Source organism: Pecten maximus, chromosome 14, assembly GCF_902652985.1.
Source record: "Pecten maximus chromosome 14, xPecMax1.1, whole genome shotgun sequence".
Classification (NCBI taxonomy): domain Eukaryota; kingdom Metazoa; phylum Mollusca; class Bivalvia; order Pectinida; family Pectinidae; genus Pecten; species Pecten maximus.
This window is the reverse complement of record NC_047028.1, coordinates 11,544,449-11,566,456: the sequence shown is the minus strand read 5'-3', so window position 1 is coordinate 11,566,456 and position 22,008 is coordinate 11,544,449. Positions and strand designations below refer to the sequence as shown.

Here is a 22,008-nt window from a genome sequence, read left to right as displayed (position 1 = left end):
CAGAAGTACTATATCAATCTCATGTATTATTTTGAGTCTGGTATAGAGGACTTTAAAAGTCCTGAACCAGATATAAACTTATCTTATCTTAGCTTATTTACTTAGTTAGTGTAGTTAGTTACAAGTTAGTTACTGGTTTACTGCATATATTTACTTAGTTATTTAGTTAGTGTAGTAAGTTACAAATTAGCTACTAGTTAGCTACTAGTTTACTGCCTATATTTACTTAGCTAGTTAGTTAGTTAATGTAGTTAGTTACAAGTTAGCTTTTAGTTTACTGCCTATATTTACTTAGCTAGTTAGATAATTAGTTAATGTAGTTAGTTACAAGTTACTGGGGAGTAGTTCTTGGTTTACTGCCTACATGTCTCATTGATAGTTTATGTAAATAACAATACAATGTGTTTACCATTGCACAGGAAACCTTTCCCGTCAATATTGAATTGTACTGTATATGATTCAATTATGAATGTGTGCACTTTAATTGTGGTATAATGATTTGAAGCCAGGGACATTATATGTAAATGTCCCTGTTTGAAACATAGATATTTTGTACGCATGTGTATCACACCCATAAACGCGTTAAATATAACAAGTTGTACAGGCGATACTTGTGTATAACCTTATGAAAAGCATTTCGTTCCGCCCCAGTGGTGTCCATGCAGTGCCCGTAGAATACTTTCAGGGTATTTAAACGGGAAGATAGTTGTGTGTTGATCACCTATAGTTACAGGTATTTACAACAGGTAGATCATTCACGACGTCGTGGTGACATGATGACCGCGTAAAGAACAGGCCATAGTCGGACAGACAAGTTACAGGTGAGATATATGTAGATAAAATAATGTATATTTGTGATAAGGGTGTAGTACAGGTGTGTACTGCAGTTCACGGCTGCATAAACAACAACGTCAACAGTACAGCTCTGGTATACGTGTGTGAACAGTGTGGCCACTCCCAGGTACGATCGGTGTCCCAGTACCTGATCTAGACCTAACAAATATTGACCGGTCTTCATTAGTACCTTCACATATACGTACTGGTATATATAACTATGTATTGGCCTGTGATCAGGTGAGGAATTAACCGCGTACGATGTCGCTATTGCAAAGTGTACCCCACTCCACCCTGAAATCTGATCGCGTGGAAAAAAAATGCTTCCGGTTCAGTGACCGGTTTCGCAATATGAGGAGTCGGAATTTTCTGACATGGAGAAATAATAGGTGTTCGTCCCAAATGGGTAACATCATGAATGGTATGATACATGTAGAACTGTATCCCCATTGGTCCTCAGGTACTACACGTGTAGTGCACATGTATCGTGACACAGCTGTGTGTTCCTACCCTACAATGTTTACATACACGTGTGATTAACATAATGTATAGATGGCTTTAATATTGAAAATATTTTGATTTTTATTATACGGACGTCTTCCACAGAAAGAGAGAGATCGAGAGGGGTGGGGGTACGCGGTGGCGGTGGTGGTGGTGGTGGGTGGGGGGGGGGGGGGGGGGGATGGGGGGGATGGGTGGGGTGGGTGAGGTGGGGGGGGGGGGGGGGGGGCAGTGTGTGTGTGTGTGTGGGGGGGGGGGGGGGGGGGGGGGGGGGGGGGGGGACTAATTCAACAATATTAGTATACATACCGGCTATTCTTCAATGCAAATAGATGTGTTTTGGTGTATTTTTCGAACATGTACAGTGCCTATGGGTTTATGGCGTATCGCAAACAGGAGGATATCGACAAATCCATAAAATGGGGGAAAATAGCTATAAATTTTACATAGAAATAATTGTTAAAGCAATGTGAAAAATGTGAGCATGTGTTCCGGAAGATTAAGCGCCTTCTGCTGTGGTCCTGTGATGTCATGTTCTCAATATTAGAGACGGTGAAGGTAAATGTGTAAATAAACTAGATAGAAACCACTTTAAACAAACTATTGACAATGACTACATAATCTAAACAAGTTTTGGAAAGATACATTAATTAAACGAAATGAATTCAGTGATATTTCTATTTATGTGTTAATGGACTTAAAATCAATCTCCAGATCAAAAAGTTAGGTTTAGATGTACCGATATTGTGACGTTCGTGTTTTATTTTTCTGTATTCCATCTCTTCTCGTATCAAGTTTGGCTCTTTAACCTGCCCGTATGAATATGTACGTTATTTCACACCTTCTAACTTTAATTGACCGCCACAGAAATTTAAATGGTTTGTCGTATCATTCTACATTAGAATGAATTGAAGAAGTAAAAATAAAATCTTACATTTAAATGTTTCTGTAATTAACAATCAACCCATGTGATCAACAAAAAAATTCAATGCTTAAATAATTTATGAGTGAAAGTCATTAATAACGAATTCAAATCGTGTAAATTTTCTAAAAGTTAAAAATAATACCACGATGTTATATTTGTATTGATATAAATAGCCTAGATCGTGATATTGGATAATAGCCGGTATCTTCACAATAGGACACGCTAGGAACACAGGAAACTGGAAATCTGATGAAAACAGCGGTCAATACGTTAGTCTCATCTCGTCAAACCGGTCTGCAGCTAAATATGTAGTATAGGTGTTTGTTTTCAAAACAGAAAATATCTACCTGTTGCAGTACACGTTATACCGGGAACATGTTTACAATGTAAGATATAAATACGTAATTACGACGTAGCCTGTAAAACGTGATCATCCTTCACTTTTATCATCAGAGCATACATTCATTTCAGAATATTTTATGGTGCAGATCTTAGCATAAAGGGAGTTGGGTAACAGGCGAAGCCGATACCAGCCTGCTCTCCGAACAGTACATACATATTATGTCAAAAGAGCCCAATACATATCCTCATAGTTATACACTGGGTACGTAAAGTTGAACGATATCATCATAACAATTACCGGTTAATCTATCAGATAATCTATCAGATAATCTATCAGATAATATATCGGATAATCATTTGGTCTCTCAATGTTTATTATTGAAAAAAAAACAAAAAAATGGACATGAGAAAAGACATAAGTATCAATCAGCTGGATGATAATGGATAATCAACAAATCTAATATACACTATAACCCACTAAAGATTGTAGACTAGTAGACCAAAATTTATCACCTGGTTTCGAATAGTTCTAAATAAGGTCCAAGAGGAAGGTCTATTTTGCTAATTTTGCTTTAGAATGCTGTCAATTTCTTTGGGGTATTTTCAGTCCGAGTTTTGTACATGTATTACCGCAGTGACATTAGTATTTCGTGAAATATCTGAAATACAAGTGTTATTTATGACCATCTCATGCAGTGTGTTTTTCACACGTGCAGTGTTACATTTCCAACCTTAGTTTTCCTGGCGACATTAGTAGTACAGTAGTACATTGTACCATGATTTTACACGACTGTAACTGCTTTGGTGGCGGTCCAGCTACGATGTCTGTTATCAAAACATTTATTTTTCCACTTTATATACTATTCCCTGATCAAACATAAAGGACACCTTCACTATTGATATCTTGTTATGAGTTTCATTTTCTAAATATGCGGAACAAGTACAACCGTATATTGCAATGGACACTACTGGGGAGTGAAAAACAAAGCCAAGGCCAAGATAAAGATTATTGAATTTCTCGGTGACAGTATCTTTGTTGTGTTGGGAGACAATGTCTCCCAATTTTTCGTTTGGTAAAGACGTATTCCCAACATAGATGTTTTCTGGTAGATTAAGGTTAAAACTCACAGGAGAGGTTTAGGGATCGATATCATAATCTCACTGGGAACATTTCCTATCAGATTCAAATTCATTTTATCATCTTTTCTCATACTGATATGATGTAAAGAGAAAAACTATTAACAATATAATATATACAATTAAAGTAGTGTTCGTAGTTGAAACACGGCACTGTTTCACAACAAAACATTTTCATTTCTTATCAAGGAGAACAGATCCATTTTCCATGTTAACTTATTTTTTGTCCATATTTTGCCCGAGTTTTATAGATAACGAGCTAGTTTACCTATCGGTATTTCCCGGAAGTTCTCAGGAAAGTAACTTTTTCATTGTAGTATGTCCGTCCTTCAGATCAGCTATATCATTATTCCTGTTCCTTGACTTTGTGGAGCTATTTTGTTGTGTCAGGTCTGATATGTGTCATATTTTGCAAGTGCCCTTAGCTGTTAAACATTTTGTCTTCGTATTTTGACACTGGTTTATGTTGTATTATTTTTCGAAATATTATCCGACTCCCGAATGTTAAAAATGCGGGCGTATGTCAGTTGATTAAAACTTACTGTTTCATATCCGTGATCCGACTCTATAGCGAAGACAGATCTAGTCTATTTCATATTAAGTTCATAATCTACATAGTATTGTTGTTTTGAAATTCTGTATATTACGGAACAGATATATTTTAAAGATACCATTCAAGTAAAACTGATGCTGTTTTGAACAGTATATTGAACAGAGAGCGAGTGATGTTGTATTGAATAATGAGCGAGTGACGTTGTATTGAACAGAGAGCGAGTTATGTTGTATTGAACAGAGAGCGAGTGATGTTGTATTGAACAGAGAGCGAGTGATGTTGTATTGAACAGAGAGCGAGTTATGTTGTATTGAACAGAGAGCGAGTGATGTTGTATTGAACAGAGAGCGAGTGATGTATTGAACAGAGAGCGAGTGATATTGTATTGAACAGAGAGCGAGTGATGTTATATTGAACAGAGAGCGAGTTATGTTGTATTGAACAGAGAGCGAGTTGTATTGTATTGAACAGAGAGCGAGTTATGTTGTATTGAACAGAGAGCGAGTTATGTTGTATTGAACAGAGAGCGAGTGATGTTGTATTGAACAGAGAGCGAGTGATGTTGTATTGAACAGAGAGCGAGTGATATTGTATTGAACAGAGAGCGAGTGATGTTGTATTGAACAGAGAGCGAGTGATGTATTGAACAGAGAGCGAGTGATGTTGTATTGAACAGAGAGCGAGTGATGTTATATTGAACAGAGAGCGAGTTATGTTGTATTGAACAGAGAGCGAGTTGTATTGTATTGAACAGAGAGCGAGTTATGTTGTATTGAACAGAGAGCGAGTTATGTTGTATTGAACAGAGAGCGAGTTATGTTGTATTGAACAGAGAGCGAGTGATGTTGTATTGAACAGAGAGCGAGTGATGTTGTATTGAACAGAGAGCGAGTGATATTGTATTGAACAGAGAGCGAGTGATGTTGTATTGAACAGAGAGCGAGTTATGTTGTATTGAACAGAGAGCGAGTTGTATTGTATTGAACAGAGAGCGAGTTATGTTGTATTGAACAGAGAGCGAGTTATGTTGTATTGAACAGAGAGCGAGTTATGTTGTATTGAACAGAGAGCGAGCTATGTTGTATTGAACAGAGAGCGAGTGATGTTGTATTGAACAGAGAGCGAGTGATGTTGTATTGAACAGAGAGCGAGTGATGTTGTATTGGAACAGAGAGCGAGTGATGTTGTATTGAACAGAGGGCGAGTTATGTTGTATTGAACAGAGAGCGAGTGATGTTGTATTGAACAGAGAGCGAGTTATGTTATATTGAACAGAGAGCGAGTGATGTTGTATTGAACAGAGAGCGAATGATGTTATATTGAACAGAGAGCGAGTGATGTTGTATTGAACAGAGAGCGAGTGATGTTGTATTGAACAGAGAGCGAGTGATGTTATATTGAACAGAGAGCGAGTGATGTTATATTGAACAGAGAGCGAGTGATATTGTATTGAACAGAGAGCGAGTGATGTTGTATTGAACAGAGAGCGAACTATGTTGTATTGAATAGAGAGCGAGTGTGCTGTATTGAACAGAGAGCGAGTGATGTTGTATTGAACAGAGAGCGAGTGATGTTATATTGCACAGAGAGCGGGTGATGTTGTATTGCACGGAGAGCGAATGATATTGTATATTGAACAGAGAGCGAGTTATGTTGTATTGAACAGAGAGCGAATTATTTTGTATTGAACAGAGAGCGAGTGACGTTGTATTGAACAGAGAGCGAGTGATGTTGTATTGAACAGAGAGCGAGTGATGTTATATTGAACAGAGAGCGAGTGATGTTATATTGAACAGAGAGCGAGTGATGTTGTATTGAACAGAGGGCGAGTTATGTTGTATTGAACAGAGAGCGAGTGATGTTATATTGAACAGAGAGCGAGTTATGTTGTATTGAACAGAGGGCGAGTTATGTTATATTGAACAGAGAGCGAGTTATGTTGTATTGAACAGAGGGCGAGTTATGTTGTATTGAACAGAGAGCGAGTTATGTTGTATTGAACAGAGAGCGAGTGATGTTGTATTGAACAGAGAGCGAGTTATGTTGTATTGAACAGAGAGCGAGTGATGTTGTATTGAACAGAGAGCGAGTGACGTTATATTGAACAGAGAGCGAGTGATGTTGTATTGAACAGAGGGCGAGTTACGTTGTATTGAACAGAGAGCGAGTGACGTTGTATTGAACAGAGAGCGAGTTATGTTGTATTGAACAGAGAGCGAGTGACGTTGTATTGAACAGAGAGCGAGTGACGTTGTATTGAACAGAGAGCGAGTGACGTTGTATTGAACAGCGAGCGAGTGACGTTGTATTGAACAGAGAGCGAGTGACGTTGTATTGAACAGAGAGCGAGTGACGTTGAATTGAACAGAGAGCGAGTGATGTTGTATTGAACAGAGAGCGAGTGATGTTATATTGAACAGAGAGCGAGTGATGTTGTATTGAACAGAGGGCGAGTTACGTTGTATTGAACAGAGAGCGAGTGACGTTGTATTGAACAGAGAGCGAGTTATGTTGTATTGAACAGAGAGCGAGTGACGTATTGAACAGAGAGCGAGTGATGTTGTATTGAACAGAGAGCGAGTGACGTTGTATTGAACAGAGAGCGAGTGACGTTGTATTGAACAGAGAGCGAGTGACGTTGTATTGAACAGAGAGCGAGTGACGTTGTATTGAACAGAGAGCGAGTTATGTTGTATTGAACAGAGAGCGAGTGATGTTGTATTGAACAGAGAGTGAGTGACGTTGTATTGAACAGAGAGCGAGTGATATTGTATTGAACAGAGAGCGAGTTATGTTGTATTGAACAGAGAGCGAGTTATATTGTATTGAACAGAGAGCGAGTTATGTTGTATTGAACAGAGAGCGAGTATGTTATATTGAACAGAGAGCGAGTTATGTTGTATTGAACAGAGAGCGAGCTATGATGTATTGAACAGAGAGCGAGCTATGTTGTATTGAACAGAGAGCGAGTGATGTTGTATTGAACAGAGAGCGAGTTATATTGTATTGAAGAGATAGCGAGTTATGTTGTATTGAACAGAGAGCGAGTGATGTTGTATTGAACAGAGGGCGAGTTACGTTGTATTGAACAGAGAGCGAGTGACGTTGTATTGAACAGAGAGCGAGTGATGTATTGAACAGAGAGCGAGTGATGTTGTATTGAACAGAGAGCGAGTTATGTTATATTGAACAGAGAGCGAGTTATGTTGTATTGAACAGAGAGCGAGTTATGTTGTATTGAACAGAGGGCGAGTTATGTTGTATTGAACAGAGAGCGAGTTATGTTGTATTGAACAGAGAGCGAGTGATGTTGTATTGAACAGAGAGCGAGTTATGTTGTATTGAACAGAGAGCGAGTGATGTTGTATTGAACAGAGAGCGAGTGATGTTATATTGAACAGAGAGCGAGTGATGTTGTATTGAACAGAGGGCGAGTTACGTTGTATTGAACAGAGAGCGAGTGACGTTGTATTGAACAGAGAGCGAGTTATGTTGTATTGAACAGAGAGCGAGTGACGTTGTATTGAACAGAGAGCGAGTGATGTTGTATTGAACAGAGAGCGAGTGACGTTGTATTGAACAGAGAGCGAGTGACGTTGTATTAAACAGAGCGAGTGACGTTGTATTGAACAGAGAGCAAGTGACGTTGTATTGAACAGAGAGCGAGTGACGTTGTATTGAACAGAGAGCGAGTGACGTTGTATTGAACAGAGAGCGAGTGATGTTGTATTGAACAGAGAGTGAGTGACGTTGTATTGAACAGAGAGCGAGTGATGTTGTATTGAACAGAGAGCGAGTTATGTTGTATTGAACAGAGAGCGAGTTATATTGTATTGAACAGAGAGCGAGTTATGTTGTATTGAACAGAGAGCGAGTTATGTTATATTGAACAGAGAGCGAGTTATGTTGTATTGAACAGAGAGCGAGCTATGATGTATTGAACAGAGAGCGAGCTATGTTGTATTGAACAGAGAGCGAGTGATGTTGTATTGAACAGAGAGCGAGTTATATTGTATTGAACAGATAGCGAGTTATGTTGTATTGAACAGAGAGCGAGTGATGTTGTATTGAACAGAGAGCGAGTGATGTTGTATTGAATAATGAGCGAGGGACGTTGTATTGAACAGAGACTGTTGTAGACATGTTGTGTATTACTTGTATCCGTTGTTATTGTACTGCCTTAGTTTCCCGTCCCTCACAAAGACTTTTTATTTTTCTATAAAGATATAAGTACTATTAGCATTAGCCAAGGTAAACCTGATACAATACATGTTGACTCTTGGTGTTTACCTATCCGTGGGTGTTAAAACCACATTGGCCGATTGCCTACAATTTATGTTATTATGTTAGGGATCTTACCAATTAACTGGGATACCTGTAGAAACCCCGGATCTGACCAACTAACCCGAAAACATGTAGGAATCATGGGATCTTACTAATTAATCCGAATATCTGTAGGAAACCCGCGGCCTAACCAATTTATCCGAATATCTGTAGGAAACCCGTGGTCTAACCAATTAATCCGAATATATGTAGGAAACCCGTGGTCTAACCAATTAATCCGAATATATGTAGGAAACCCGCGGCCTAACCAATTAATCCGAATATCTGTAGGAAACCCGTGGCCTAACCAATTAATCCGAATATCTGTAGGAAACCCGTGGCCTAACCAATTAATCCGAATATCTGTAGGAAACCCGTGGCCTAACCAATTAATCCGAATATCTGTAGGAAACCCGAGGTCTTATCAATTAATGCGAATACTGTGGGAAACCCGGGTCTCGTACCAATTAACCCCAATATCTGTAGGGAACCAATTATTACCCCATTAATCAGTAGTTTCCCTATTCATTGTGTATCGCCCGGACAAACCATTTATCTGTTTTGGTTTAAGTGGGGCCATACTGAATGGGTTTACGACCACCCCTGTTAGGGTTGGATGGCTGTCTATATTAACTCTCAAACTTTTGTTACATTATGTATCATTGGTGCTGTTAGAAGTATGAAAGGTCCTGTATATTAATTATACCAAACAGAGCTATACACATTAGGACAATATCATGGGTGACGTAAAGTCAACCTTGAACGATTCATTGAGGACCAACAGAAATAAAATAAGCTCTAGTACTAATCCAACCAACATGTAGAAAACAACCTTGAACGATTCTTTAAAGACCGACATCATTAAATAAACTCTAGTACTAATACAGCTAACATGTACATGTATATATATTGAAACACACAACTTTAAAGCGATTTATTAATATCACGAGAGGTCAAGTCTAAGGTGTATCCTAAGGAAAGTGTTCCAGTAATATACATGTCGAGGACGTCGTGTGGGGTGGTGGGAGGCGAGACTTTTCATGTTTTTTTTTTTTTTTTTTTAAATGATCCCATATCCAAATATTTATGAAGTTGGTTAAATTATAGAGTTACTGTGCCTCCACCCCAATATTCATGGTTTGTTGAGGTTGATTTAGATTTTCCTAACCCCTATTAAGGGTTTCCCCACTTTTGACCCCAACATCACTGACGAGTACTAGAAGCTGTATAGTGCAGTTTACATTATTTATTCTACATTTGATTATCTATTCCTGAATTCTTATCTAAATGTACTGCTCCACACACTGGCCTATCTTGTTCACAATCCCTTATGTAGAACACACTCATGGTTTTGGCAAATATTATACATACAAAATGTACGTGTACCTGTATATCTTAAATAAACCAGGTAAAAATAAACAATGTCCTTAACGCGTGATGTATTATTGAAGGTCTAAGGTTATATCGGTACTACAGTAGGTAGCACAGGTTAGTGAATGTATGGTCTACCTGAAACCTACAAAATTATCTTGTTAAGTAAATGTATGGTCTACCAGAAACCCACACAATTATTTTATGTGTTGTGAATGTATGGTCTACCAGAAACCTACAAAAAATATCTTGTTAAGTAAATGTATGGCCTACCAGAAACCTACACAATTATCTTGTGTGTAGTAATGTATGGTCTACCAGAAACCTACAAAATTATCTTATGTAGTGAATGTATGGTCTACCAGAAACCTACGAAATTATCTTGTTAAGTAAATGTATGGCCTACCAGAAACCTACAAAATTATCTTGTTAAGTAAATGTATGGCCTACCAGAAACCTACAAAATTATCTTGTTAAGTGAATGTATGGTCTACCAGAAACCGACAAAATTATCTTGTGTGTAGTAATGTATGGTCTACCAGAAAACTACAAAATTATCTTATGTAGTGAATGTATGGTCTACCAGAAACCTACAAAATTATCTTGTTAAGTGAATGTATGGTCTACCAGAAACCTACAAAGTTATCTTATGTAGTGGATGTATGGTCTACCAGAAACCTACACAATTATCTTGTGTGTAGTAATGTATGGTCTACCAGAAACCTACAAAATTATCTTGTTAAGTAAATGTATGGTCTACCAGAAACCTACAAAATTATCTTATGTGTAGTGAATGTATGGTCTACCAGAAACCTACAAAATTATCTGATGTGAGTAAATGTATGGTTTACCAGAAACCTACACAATTATCTTGTGTAGTAAATGTATGGTCTACCAGAAACCTACACAATTATCTTGTGTAGTAAATGTATGGTCTACCAGAAACCTACACAATTACCTTATGTGTAGTAAATGTATGGTCTACCAGAAACCTACAAAATTATCTTATGTGTAGTAAATGTATGGTCTACCAGAAACCTACAAAATTATCTTATGTGTAGTAAATGTATGGTCTACCAGAAACCTACAAAATTATCTTATGTGTATTTTTTTATTTAGTTTAATATTAACACTGAACTTTAGTACGTATTTTACATGTATAAGTTTATAAGGACCCATCATACGTTCTGTAGACTTTGGTAGTTATATTTACTGCTGTTACACGTTAGGTACATACTGAGTCTACTCTCCTCTAAACCTTTATAACTTACTGAACCAGCACAAAGCCAATCCGAAATGTATTAAAATTATTCGCCTGTGAAACGAAAATGACTAAAGATTTTTGCAGATCAGATGTTTATATGTGAATAGTTTCTCTCTTATTTATATAATTCGGTAAATCAAAAATCTCAGTGGAAGATGACAAATGTTCACCCAGTTGTTATGTGGCACAACCGTAAATGGATCATGCTGTCGAAAGGGCAGACATGTTTTTGTGACTAAGTTGGCTATACTGTCAGAGTGGGGTTCTATACCTCAACGTTAAGTTGACTATACTGTTTGAGTGGGGTACTATAATTCAGCTCTAAGTTGACTATACTGTCGGAGTGCGGTACTATAATTCAGCGTTAAGTTGACTAAACTGTCAGAGTGGAGTACTATAATTCAGCATTAAGTTGACTATACTGTCGGAGTGGGGTACTATACCTCAACGTTAAGTTGACTATACTGTCGGAGTGGGTACTATAACTCAGAGTTAAGTTGAATATACTGTCAGAGTGGAGTACTATAATTCAGCATTAAGTTGACTATACTGTCGGAGTGGGGCACTATAACTCAGCGTTTGAGTGGGGTACTATAACTAAGCGTTAAGTTGACTAAACTGTCGGAGTGGGGTACTTTAACTCAGTGTTAAGTTGTCTATACTGTCGGAGTGGGGTACTATATCTCAGCGTTAAGTTGACTATACTATCAGAGTGGAGTACTATAATTCAGCATTAAGTTGACTATACTGTCGGAGTGGGGTACTATACCTCAACGTTAAGTTGACTATACTGTCGGAGTGGGGTACTTTAACTCAGTGTTAAGTTGTCTATACTGTCGGAGTGGGGTACTATATCTCAGCGTTAAGTTGACTATACTATCAGAGTGGGGTGCTTTAACTCAGTGTTAAGTTGTCTATACTGTCGGAGTCGGGTACTATATCTCAGAGTTAAGTTGACTATACTCTCGGAGTAGGGTACTATAACTCAGAGTTAAGTTGACTATACTCTCGGAGTAGGGTACTATAACTCAGAGTTAAGTTGAATATACTGTTTGAGTGGGGTACTATAGGTCAGCGTTAAGTTGACTATACTGTCGGATTAGGGTAATATAACTCAGAGTTAAGTTGAATATACTGTTTGAGTGGGGTACTATAGGTCAGCGTTAAGTTGACTATACTATCAGAGTGGGGTACTATAGCTCAGCGTTAAGTTGACTAAACTGTCAGAGTGGGGTACTATGTATCAGCGTTAAGTTGACTATACTGTCAGAGTGGGGTACTATAACTCAGCGTTAAGTTGACTCTACTACATGTATGCATTGTGTACTACAACTCAGCCTTAAGTTGACTAAACTGCCAGAAGGGTAGATATGTGTTGTGTATTGATATAAGCTATTGATTTTTCGTTGGGCCAAGGTCTGTTGACTGTGGTAGATTACCAATCAATGACAGCTCTTTACCCTAGATGTTTGGTGACAACGAACCACATATGATGTGGAAATACCTGGACTATAGTAGTGTATAGGAGTTTGTTGAGTTACTGACGATCCAGGTAAGGTGTAGATATTAATAAGGTAGACATATAACAGGTGATAATGTACTGAAGGATATACACGTAGATCGAAAACACCGCGAAAACGGAACAATGTGTGTACATAGTATACGTGTCATGCAGTCATATGTGATGTTTTTGTTAACGAAATATATTGTGAAATATGTTTGAATTCGTTATTTCGAATTATGAATTCTATGAATGGTTTCTAGCGTTTGGGGTTTGTGTTTAAGGAAATCGTCGTAAAACGTGTACATACACGTATACACAGAATCCGCGTAAACAATGCTGTTGCTATGGTAACGTTTTCTGTGTTTCTCCTACCGGATGAAACATTGCACACGATTTCGTATCATAAGATGTTTTGTGAAAATATGAAGATGGTGTCCACAAACGCCTGTCTGTTTCTGGTTTAATAACAAACTACATACATACATATACATTATCGTGACGGTGCTTGTTCTCAGAAAATGTATTTGACTTTTATCTACTTTTGATATTCAAACATTTTAAGGATAAACAATGCTATAATGTTGTAGTACAGTTAACCATACTTGGTGTGTACTTTCTATATCTACAATATATACAGGTATAACAGTCACGAGTGTACACACAATACCTTTTCTCCGTATAACGATTTACCCAGTCAGACATTTAAAAGGCCGACAATAGATCCTGGTCAGGGACATTTCGTCACGTACATACTGTAAAGTATTCCACTTATTCAATTCTAAAATAATTTGATCTATTATCTATAAAGTGTACATATTTATAGGTCGGGTTTCTTTAGAGTGTATATATATGGTTATACATTGGCTATTGTTATACATTGGCTATTGTTATATACATTGGCTATTGTTATACATTTTTAATGAATTATGAAATCACGTGTGTGTGTTTTAAGAGGTATGTACAGTACAACTAGATTATGCAGAGATTACACATTTAAAGCACGGGTGTTGTTAATTTGTTTACCAAACTACATGATTAGTATGCTGTACATTCATTTACAATTACAATTTATTTTTCCTTGACATTCCAGGGAATGCGTTCAATTAAAACACATATCTATTGTCATAATTTTTATATATCGTTCGATGTGAACATATCGCATACGTATTGGTACCAATTTGATGACGTCACGAATTCATTAGCGCAAATGGATTTTATATTTTTGTCTTTTAAAAATGTTTATTATTAAGTTTATATTGCTTGGTTCCATTCTTTGCTTGTACCTGCTCCCCCCATTGCATGATCGTAGGAGGCGACTAAATTCGGGATCTTATCTTTTCTCTTCTTTCTGAACAACTTTCTTCTTCCTAATGTCTCCCTTGACAATGCCTCACTTTTGGCCTTTAGTTGAGCGTTCGCCGCTGTGAGGAAGGCTTTGGGTTCTGTCCCCAAGCCGAGACATACCAGAGTCTTTAAAAATGGTAGTTGCTACTCCTGCTTAGCGCTCAGCATATTTGGAGTGAGACGACTGGTTCGGTCGTTGTCAGTATAATGTGACCGGGTGGAGTGTGCTGTTGGGTGTCTTCGGCATTATGCTTCAGTGAGGTAGCACTATAAATCGGCAGAAGTTCCGGCCTATCACAAGGAGACTTAACACGAACATACCGCAGCCTCCCAAAACACACATTCGCACTCGCCACACGCATGCATGTCGCACGCACGGGAGGCCGTCCTTAAATGAACAAAATAAACCAAACCAAACTGCTTGACTGAAGATATAGTAACTGTTGGATTTCAAAGGTGTAATTCAGAGTGCTCAGAGATCACTAGTTTATGACTGTCAACAGGTGTTCATCTGATTTGAATACGGAGGCACCAAGGTCTAGTGGTAGAACGCAGGGCTACGTGACCGGAGGGTCGCTAGTTCGAGTCCCGGTACCGGCGTTGTGTTCTATCCTTGAACAAGATACTTTACTGCGTTGTGCTCCAGTCGACTCAGCAGATGTATGTAAATGAGAGCGTGGTAGGACAATGGATAGCCCGAGTTTCCTCTGGCCCTGGCACCATGTGTAGGGGCCCTAAACCAGACATGGTGTCAGGACCAGAGGAAACTTGGGCTAGGCAGTGGAAGAAGTGTCGTGCGTAAGCTGTTAGCACCAGAATGGCAGCTCCGGGTGTAAACTCCCCAGGGAGTTGAGAAAGACGTTGGCTGGCTGCTAAAGGATCAATAACCTCAAATGATAATTTGTGAACCGCTTTGAGACGGCTATGTTGCTGTGATATAGTGGTATATATAACTCCAAATCATTATTGTTATTAATTACTTACTTTACATTACATATCACCTTCTAAAGATGTGTTCTCCATGCCCACCACATCAAAACGTAAAATATCGCGTGTAGTTTCTGAGAATTTATACGGTGTATTTCATCATGCTACCGTAATAAAATGAAGATTGTCTCAAACGTGTCAATGTAAGCTTTGAATAGACAGTCGGCGAAGAAATCAAGATAACATAAAACGCTTAAACTGCTTACGATCCTTGATAAATCTGTGTGGTCCAATGGAGGATTAGTGAATGTCTGATAACAGTAACATTGTCAATTTATTACGAAATCATCGTTTTATTACTTACATTTTGTTGTATTTTATAGCACAATATACATTTACGTTATATTCGTTTCTTACGTGTTTTCTTTTCTTTACAGAGGTGGAATATATAACTGGACTGAACTGTAGGACCTTGCTGATATCTAAGTGCCAAGTTGAGTGAAAATTTATAGTAATCCACCATGGAAGATCCGCGCGTGAAACTGGTGATTGATAGAAGTTATGAATTCCTGCGACGCCATCTGGTGGTGACGGTCACCCTGATCGACCGGTTGTATGATGCTGACATAATCAACAACTACACACGACACGCCCTCATCGTAAGTATTCCTTTTCTTTTAGATTATCACTGATGCATTGGCTTTACCCGGATTTGACCTAGATTTGTATGGTGGGTGTGGTCGTGACCTAGATTTGTATGATGAGTGTGGTCGTGACCTAGATTTGTATGGTTGGTGTCGTCGTGACCTAGATTTGTCTGATGGGTGTCGTCGTGACCTAGATTTGTCTGATGGGTGTCGTCGTGACCTAGATTTGTATGGTGGGTGTCGTCGTGACCTATATTTGTATGGTGGGTGTCGTCGTGACCTAAATTTGTATGGTGGGTGTCGCCGTGACCTATATTTGTATGGTGGGTGTCGTCGATGAAGCAAAAACGCTTAATCTTTCGGAGCACCTGGTCTTAAATTCCTTGTCCTTTTTAAGAGTTTCTATGCAAATCTCTATTTTTGCTCTTAATTTGCCCACGTTTCATTGATTTTTTAGTTGATTTGTGGTTTCGTTATTATGTCAAAATTCTGTTCTATCTTTGTATGAAGTCATTATAATAAAGTTCTCAAACAAACGAAACAATTTTGAATAGTTAAAGAAAAACAGATTTCGAGATTCCCCTCCCCCTCCCCCACCTCAAATATGATTTATGTACTGATCGATTGAGACAACTCGTGTTGTCCCAAAATTAAGTGGAAACTACATTATATTTTATTGGCCCATTTAAATACGATACATACATGTACATTATGTATATGAAATATATGCTAAGATGTTGTTGTCAACATCATACTGAATCATTTTATCCTGTATTCCGACTACAACTGTAACATACATTTGACACATGCTCGTTGGTTTTTGACCTAATATCTTATAATTGACATTTTGTAGTGTTATACTTTAACTTGATTTGTTTTATTTTTCTTTTTCACATTTAAGTTCAATTTTTTTTGTAAATGCAGTCTTATTGACGAACGTGTTATCTGTTATTATATACTAATTTCATACATGACCTCTAACTGTGAGGTTGTGCCACCTTAAGTGTCGCTATTGCGATGTCATTATGACTCTAAAGACTTTCACATTTGAGACATTCAAACTTTTCCCCATATAATAGGACTCTGATATGGTTAGATCACAAACATGTACATATGCCTGACCTCTAGCCTTATATATTACAGGGCCAATCCGATCAAGCACAGATAGCAACCCTAATAGGCATACTGCGCGTGAGAAGCCTAGGGATGTTCCGGAAGTTCATCACAATCCTAAGACTATGTAACGACGGCTGGATCGCGGACTCTCTCCTCAACACCCCAATACAGGAAGCTTGGGGTAAAGGCGCAGGCAGGACTCTCGGAAAGGAAACGAGCATGCGTGCTTACGTGGAACAGCCAGTGTCTTTAGACATTACTGGATTGGCAGATGCGTATGTTTGCAAGAGAGATGCAACGCCAAGTCTACAACACAGACGGGATGTTGACCTTGTCGAAAAATACTCCCTATCTAAACCTTATATGTCCGACATGGAACTTTTACCCTATCGGTCATACATTCCCGCAATTCCGGCTAGGGTCAACTCCCCGTATCTGACGTCACAGATAGTGTCCTCTGATTACTTCGCACCCGTGCGCCAACCTTTAGCCTACCAGAACAGATATGCCTATGACGATTTGGCGAGAGTTCCCCGTCACGTAGAGGAGGTTCACAAAACCTTACAGGCCCAGCGCGTGGGGGCAAGCAAGGCCCTGGCGGATCTGAGACGGGAGGAGTTGGAAATGAAGAGCGCTCTGGAATCCAATGTTCGGGATCAGAACAATCTTTATCACAACCAGCGGCTTTTGTCAGATCTTGATCATCGGCTTCATCAAATTGAGACTGACGCTGGTAGATTGAAGCTCGGCCCCATCTCGAATACAAGGGTCAGCTACAAGGTAGAGCCAGTCATTTCAACGCCGTGGGCTTACAAAACCTATCGGTACTAATGTAGACTGGACACATAGCTTTACAATCGACATGTTTTTACCGGTTATCTCTGCATTCTGAATATGTGTAGCCGACCAAATATGTTAACCCCAGTTTCACAAACGTGTCTTTATCTACAGAAATCCATTACTTTGTATAATTGGAAAACATTCATTTGATTAAAGAAAGCTTTTTCACTGGAAAACATTATTTGTATATAAAGTAATTTTCTTTAACCTTAGAAATGATTGCGTTTGATTTCTTAAATGAAGAAAATATACTGCAACTAACACCAAGGTAATCTCGAAATTGTTTCACGGGGAAATATTGGTCCAGTTTTTACAGAACTATTGCTTAAGTTCCAGAAAATTTTCTTATCTATTTGCTTATATTACGATTCTACCTTTCTTTTATCAGTAATTTGTTTTGCAGAACTTCAGAAATATTTTCCTTTTGGAAAGTCACGAAAAGTTATTCATTAACATTTTAACATTTCTGATACTGGGTACAATAATCTACTGATAACCTGTTTAAACATGTCATCTTGATGGTTTTTAATAGTTTTTTTATTCCCTGTGGTATAAAGTATTTTAACTCTGTAGATTAGTTATCTATAAAGAGTTAGTTGTCTTATTTAGAGACACGACAATAGATGATCAAACAATTAATGTATATACTCTATTTCTTCTACAATCAATATATATACAACATGTAGCAGATCCACGGCTTTGTCCTTTGACAAGCGTGGTTAGTAAATTTATACCATGACTTATTGAAATGGAATACTCCTCAAAATACTATTTTTGTAATTTATTTTATCATTTTTAAAATATGTTAGTAGATTAATAGAAATAAGAATTCTGCCATCTCTCATTCTCATGATCAGATATAAAACATGTTATCATCTGAATATCCCATAGATCACGTGACTTACATAAGATATGTTATTAATGTAACTTAATATCCCATAGATCACGTGACTTACATTAGATATGTTATTAATGTACCTTAATATCCCGTAGATCACGTGACTTACATAAGATATGTTATTAATGTATCTTATTATCCCATAGATCACGTGACTTACATAAGATATGTTATTAATGTATCTTAATATCCCGTAGATCACGTGACGTACATAAGATATGTTATTAATGTACCTTAATATTCCAAAGATCACGTGACTTACATATATGTAATAATCTTTAAATCCCCACGATCACGTGACTAACATAGGAAACATGTAATCATATTTATATACCCTTGATAAAATTACTTATATAAGATATGTATAATAGGATTTTATGTTTTATTTCATGTTAACTGTGCTTGTATGTATTCCAATTGCTAACTGGTATACATTTTTATTAGAATATCCGTACTTTTGAGGCATGAAAGCGACAGTGGCATATATGCTGTGTACCTACACATATATATATAGTATAGCTAGATAGTAGGGAATTTCCGTCCGTCATCAGCTGTGAATACTGGTCCTCGGCTTGATCCATTTAATCTATCAACCAATCGTCATATACATGTATACTAGTTTACTAACTTTCGGGGAAATCAGCCTTAAACCCTAATTTGAACCAGGTTGAAATGGTTGGATTTTTAATATGTAACTTTGTTAATATAAAACTATAATTTTACACAAAACATGTTTTGTTTGAATAGTTTTGATAGTTTTGAAGATTTTAGCCTACAATTTACAGAAAATAAGTAGAGTCAAATGTATGATATTAATGATTCAAGATTTATTGAGAATTTGAATTTAATTGCAAAACTTACATTCAGTATGTTGTTTTTCTTCTAAGTTGTTTGAGGATAAGATATAATGCCTGACATAAAGTAAGTAATGTCTTTACTTCTCATCCTTACAATGACACATGACAAAATAGCAGACGAATTGTATATCAAGCTACGTTAAATCATTTGTTACAACCGAACAGTATCAGTACCACTTTTCATGTATTTCGGAAAACTGTAATACATAAGCACATGTATCTAGATCGCTCTTTTATATTGACTAGCTTTAAACTTTAAACTAGAATAGATTTATATCTACCTCAAGCTTGGCCTGAACATTCCTTCAATAATGATATATATTATATATATAAGTTCAGGTAAACTCCGTCAACGTTTTTGTTTTATCATAAAAGAATACAGTTTATATGAAACAGTTACAAAACACAAGATGCGCTTGGTAATCAATTCATGAAACAAAATATAAAATATTGTGGAAAGTATTTCCAAATACCACCAAAAGATCTAAATAAACATGAAGTAAGTTTAGTAACAAAATAAAAATGGTGTCATGAACTAAAACAGTTAAATTGTTCCCATCTAGATATTAAAGATAAGATAGTACGATATGACATCTTTCACCTCTAACGACATATGGAGTAGCAGCTTCAAATGTGAACCTTGTCCCGTGTGTGTTAACGAAGCCGCCGATACACCGTGTCATCAATAAAATCATAGTACAGGAAAAGTATGTTGTTTTAGAGTCATCCTGTTGCTATACCCTTGTTTGTGAGATAACTTGTTTGTAAACTTTTGTATGATGTTGTTACATTGTAACATCCATATCCAGTGGGTATATAATGTACATTGTAAAATCCATATCCAGTGGGTAGATCATGTAATTGTGACATCCATATCCAGTTGGTATATCTTGTCTATGTTAATCCATCATTACCAGTCTTTAATTGCGATAACATTACATTTGTTACTGTTTTTTCTAAACAACACGTATTTTGTTATCTTTTTCCCCTGTATAAATAAAGATTTTCCCTTTAATTATAAATGACTTCTATGTGATTTTTACACCAATGTCTTGTGTTTGTTTAAAAACAAAGGAACCCTAGTCATGCCATCTCGTACAGATCTGGAAGTCAGAAACATATGTTACAATCTTGCATTGAAATTGTTGTTCAAAATTATGATTATGGAAGGAAAATCTTACGGTTATGGAAAGCACGGAAAGCAGTTTCAAAATCAAAACACAAAACCACGTAAATGGTTTGCTAGGTTTATCGCCCTGTGAACAGTCAGATATTTTTTAGGCGGGGTCGCCTTGTAGTAGTTAGTGACTACCTCAGTGAACAACATACCCATCGCATGCCATCCAGAGCAATAAGGGTAAAGTGTCTTACCCAAGGACACAACCACGACAGCACTGGCCGGCCCATTTCTCAGCTTGTCGAGAAACAAACCGACACGGGTAGGGAGCGTCGAACAACGAACCTCGGATCTTCACTCGAGGTTATTGATTGGAAATAACTAACACACTGAAGCATATATAACATGAGCGACATTCAATCCAAGGAAAAGATTCTAGTTATATCTATATTAGATCATTCACAGGTATAAAACAGAGAGTTGGAACACATTCACTATAAATTCTTCGGGTGGTCGGGTAACACACTGGTAACACATTTGCCTTTCATCTAGGCGGCCGGGGTTTGATTCCCAGAATGGACGTGAAAAGGTACGGGGTCACATACCCGGCCGCATCGGCTTTCCCTGGGTACTCCGGTTTCCAACTAAGTTAGACCCCTCGCGCACTTCCATCCGGGCCAACAAGCGTGATTAATATAACTTGATATAACTTGTTTCGCAATTGCCATAAAATAAATAAAAGAATAAAGTTTACAAATTCTACAGCATTGATGGGCAAATCAAATGCATTGTACATGGATAGTTGTACTGAAGGAGTGTGTCACCATATCTGTTCAAAAGGCTTACTATCTATTTCCTCGTTACTGCGAGAGCGGGCTGAAGTTAGCAGCGGATACGTTATTCGGTATTGGGGATTCGAATAACGAATCGGCTGCTGGGGATTCGATTCAGAGACGATAAACCCCACACAAGAAAGAAAATCTTGGCAATAGATTCGAACTAGAATCCCATTATTGTTGTTTAATTACAAAGTAATTATATCATTGTAATACCCGCAAATTGCCATTTTCGTAATTTGTGATAAAATACGTCAATTAAACATCAAGGACTGAACCACAATACGCTATTGGCAGCAAATTCGTTATTCGAATTACAAAACGAAAATGTAAAATCGAATCTCCAATCATAGTTTATCAGAAAAATACCAATGAAACATAAGAAATTGAATCCCCAATCTGCTGCTGACAGCGGATTAGTTATTGGCAGCGGATTCGTTATTCGAATCCACAATCATATATTATAAGAAAGAATATTAATATGTATAACCGAATCCCCAATCCACTGCTGCAGCGGATTTGTTTTTTGAATCCAATTGTCTAAATGTCAATAAATAAAAAGAAATATCATTTGAACATAAAAAACTGAATCCCCAATGCGCTGCTGGCATCCCCAATTACGAATAACGAATCCACTGCTAACTTCAGCCCGCTCATTGCAAGTGAAGAAAG

At 37.6% G+C, this 22,008-nt stretch overlaps 1 protein-coding gene across 2 annotated transcripts; it reads left to right on the top strand.

Moving 5' to 3' along the window:
• Nucleotides 1-677: 677 nt before the first annotated feature.
• LOC117342119 lies at nucleotides 678-20,405 on the top strand. Of its 2 annotated transcripts, none has more exons than XM_033904121.1 (3): nucleotides 678-821; nucleotides 15,463-15,684; nucleotides 16,816-20,405. In XM_033904121.1, the coding sequence occupies exons 2-3, from the start codon at nucleotides 15,547-15,549 to the stop codon at nucleotides 17,617-17,619; spliced, it is 942 nt and encodes a 313-aa protein (XP_033760012.1). In that variant the 5' UTR covers nucleotides 678-821; nucleotides 15,463-15,546; the 3' UTR covers nucleotides 17,620-20,405. The 2 variants fall into 2 exon arrangements, with proteins under 2 accessions (XP_033760012.1, XP_033760013.1); XM_033904122.1 differs by lacking the exon at nucleotides 678-821 and adding an exon at nucleotides 12,676-12,802.
• Nucleotides 20,406-22,008: the final 1,603 nt, after the last annotated feature.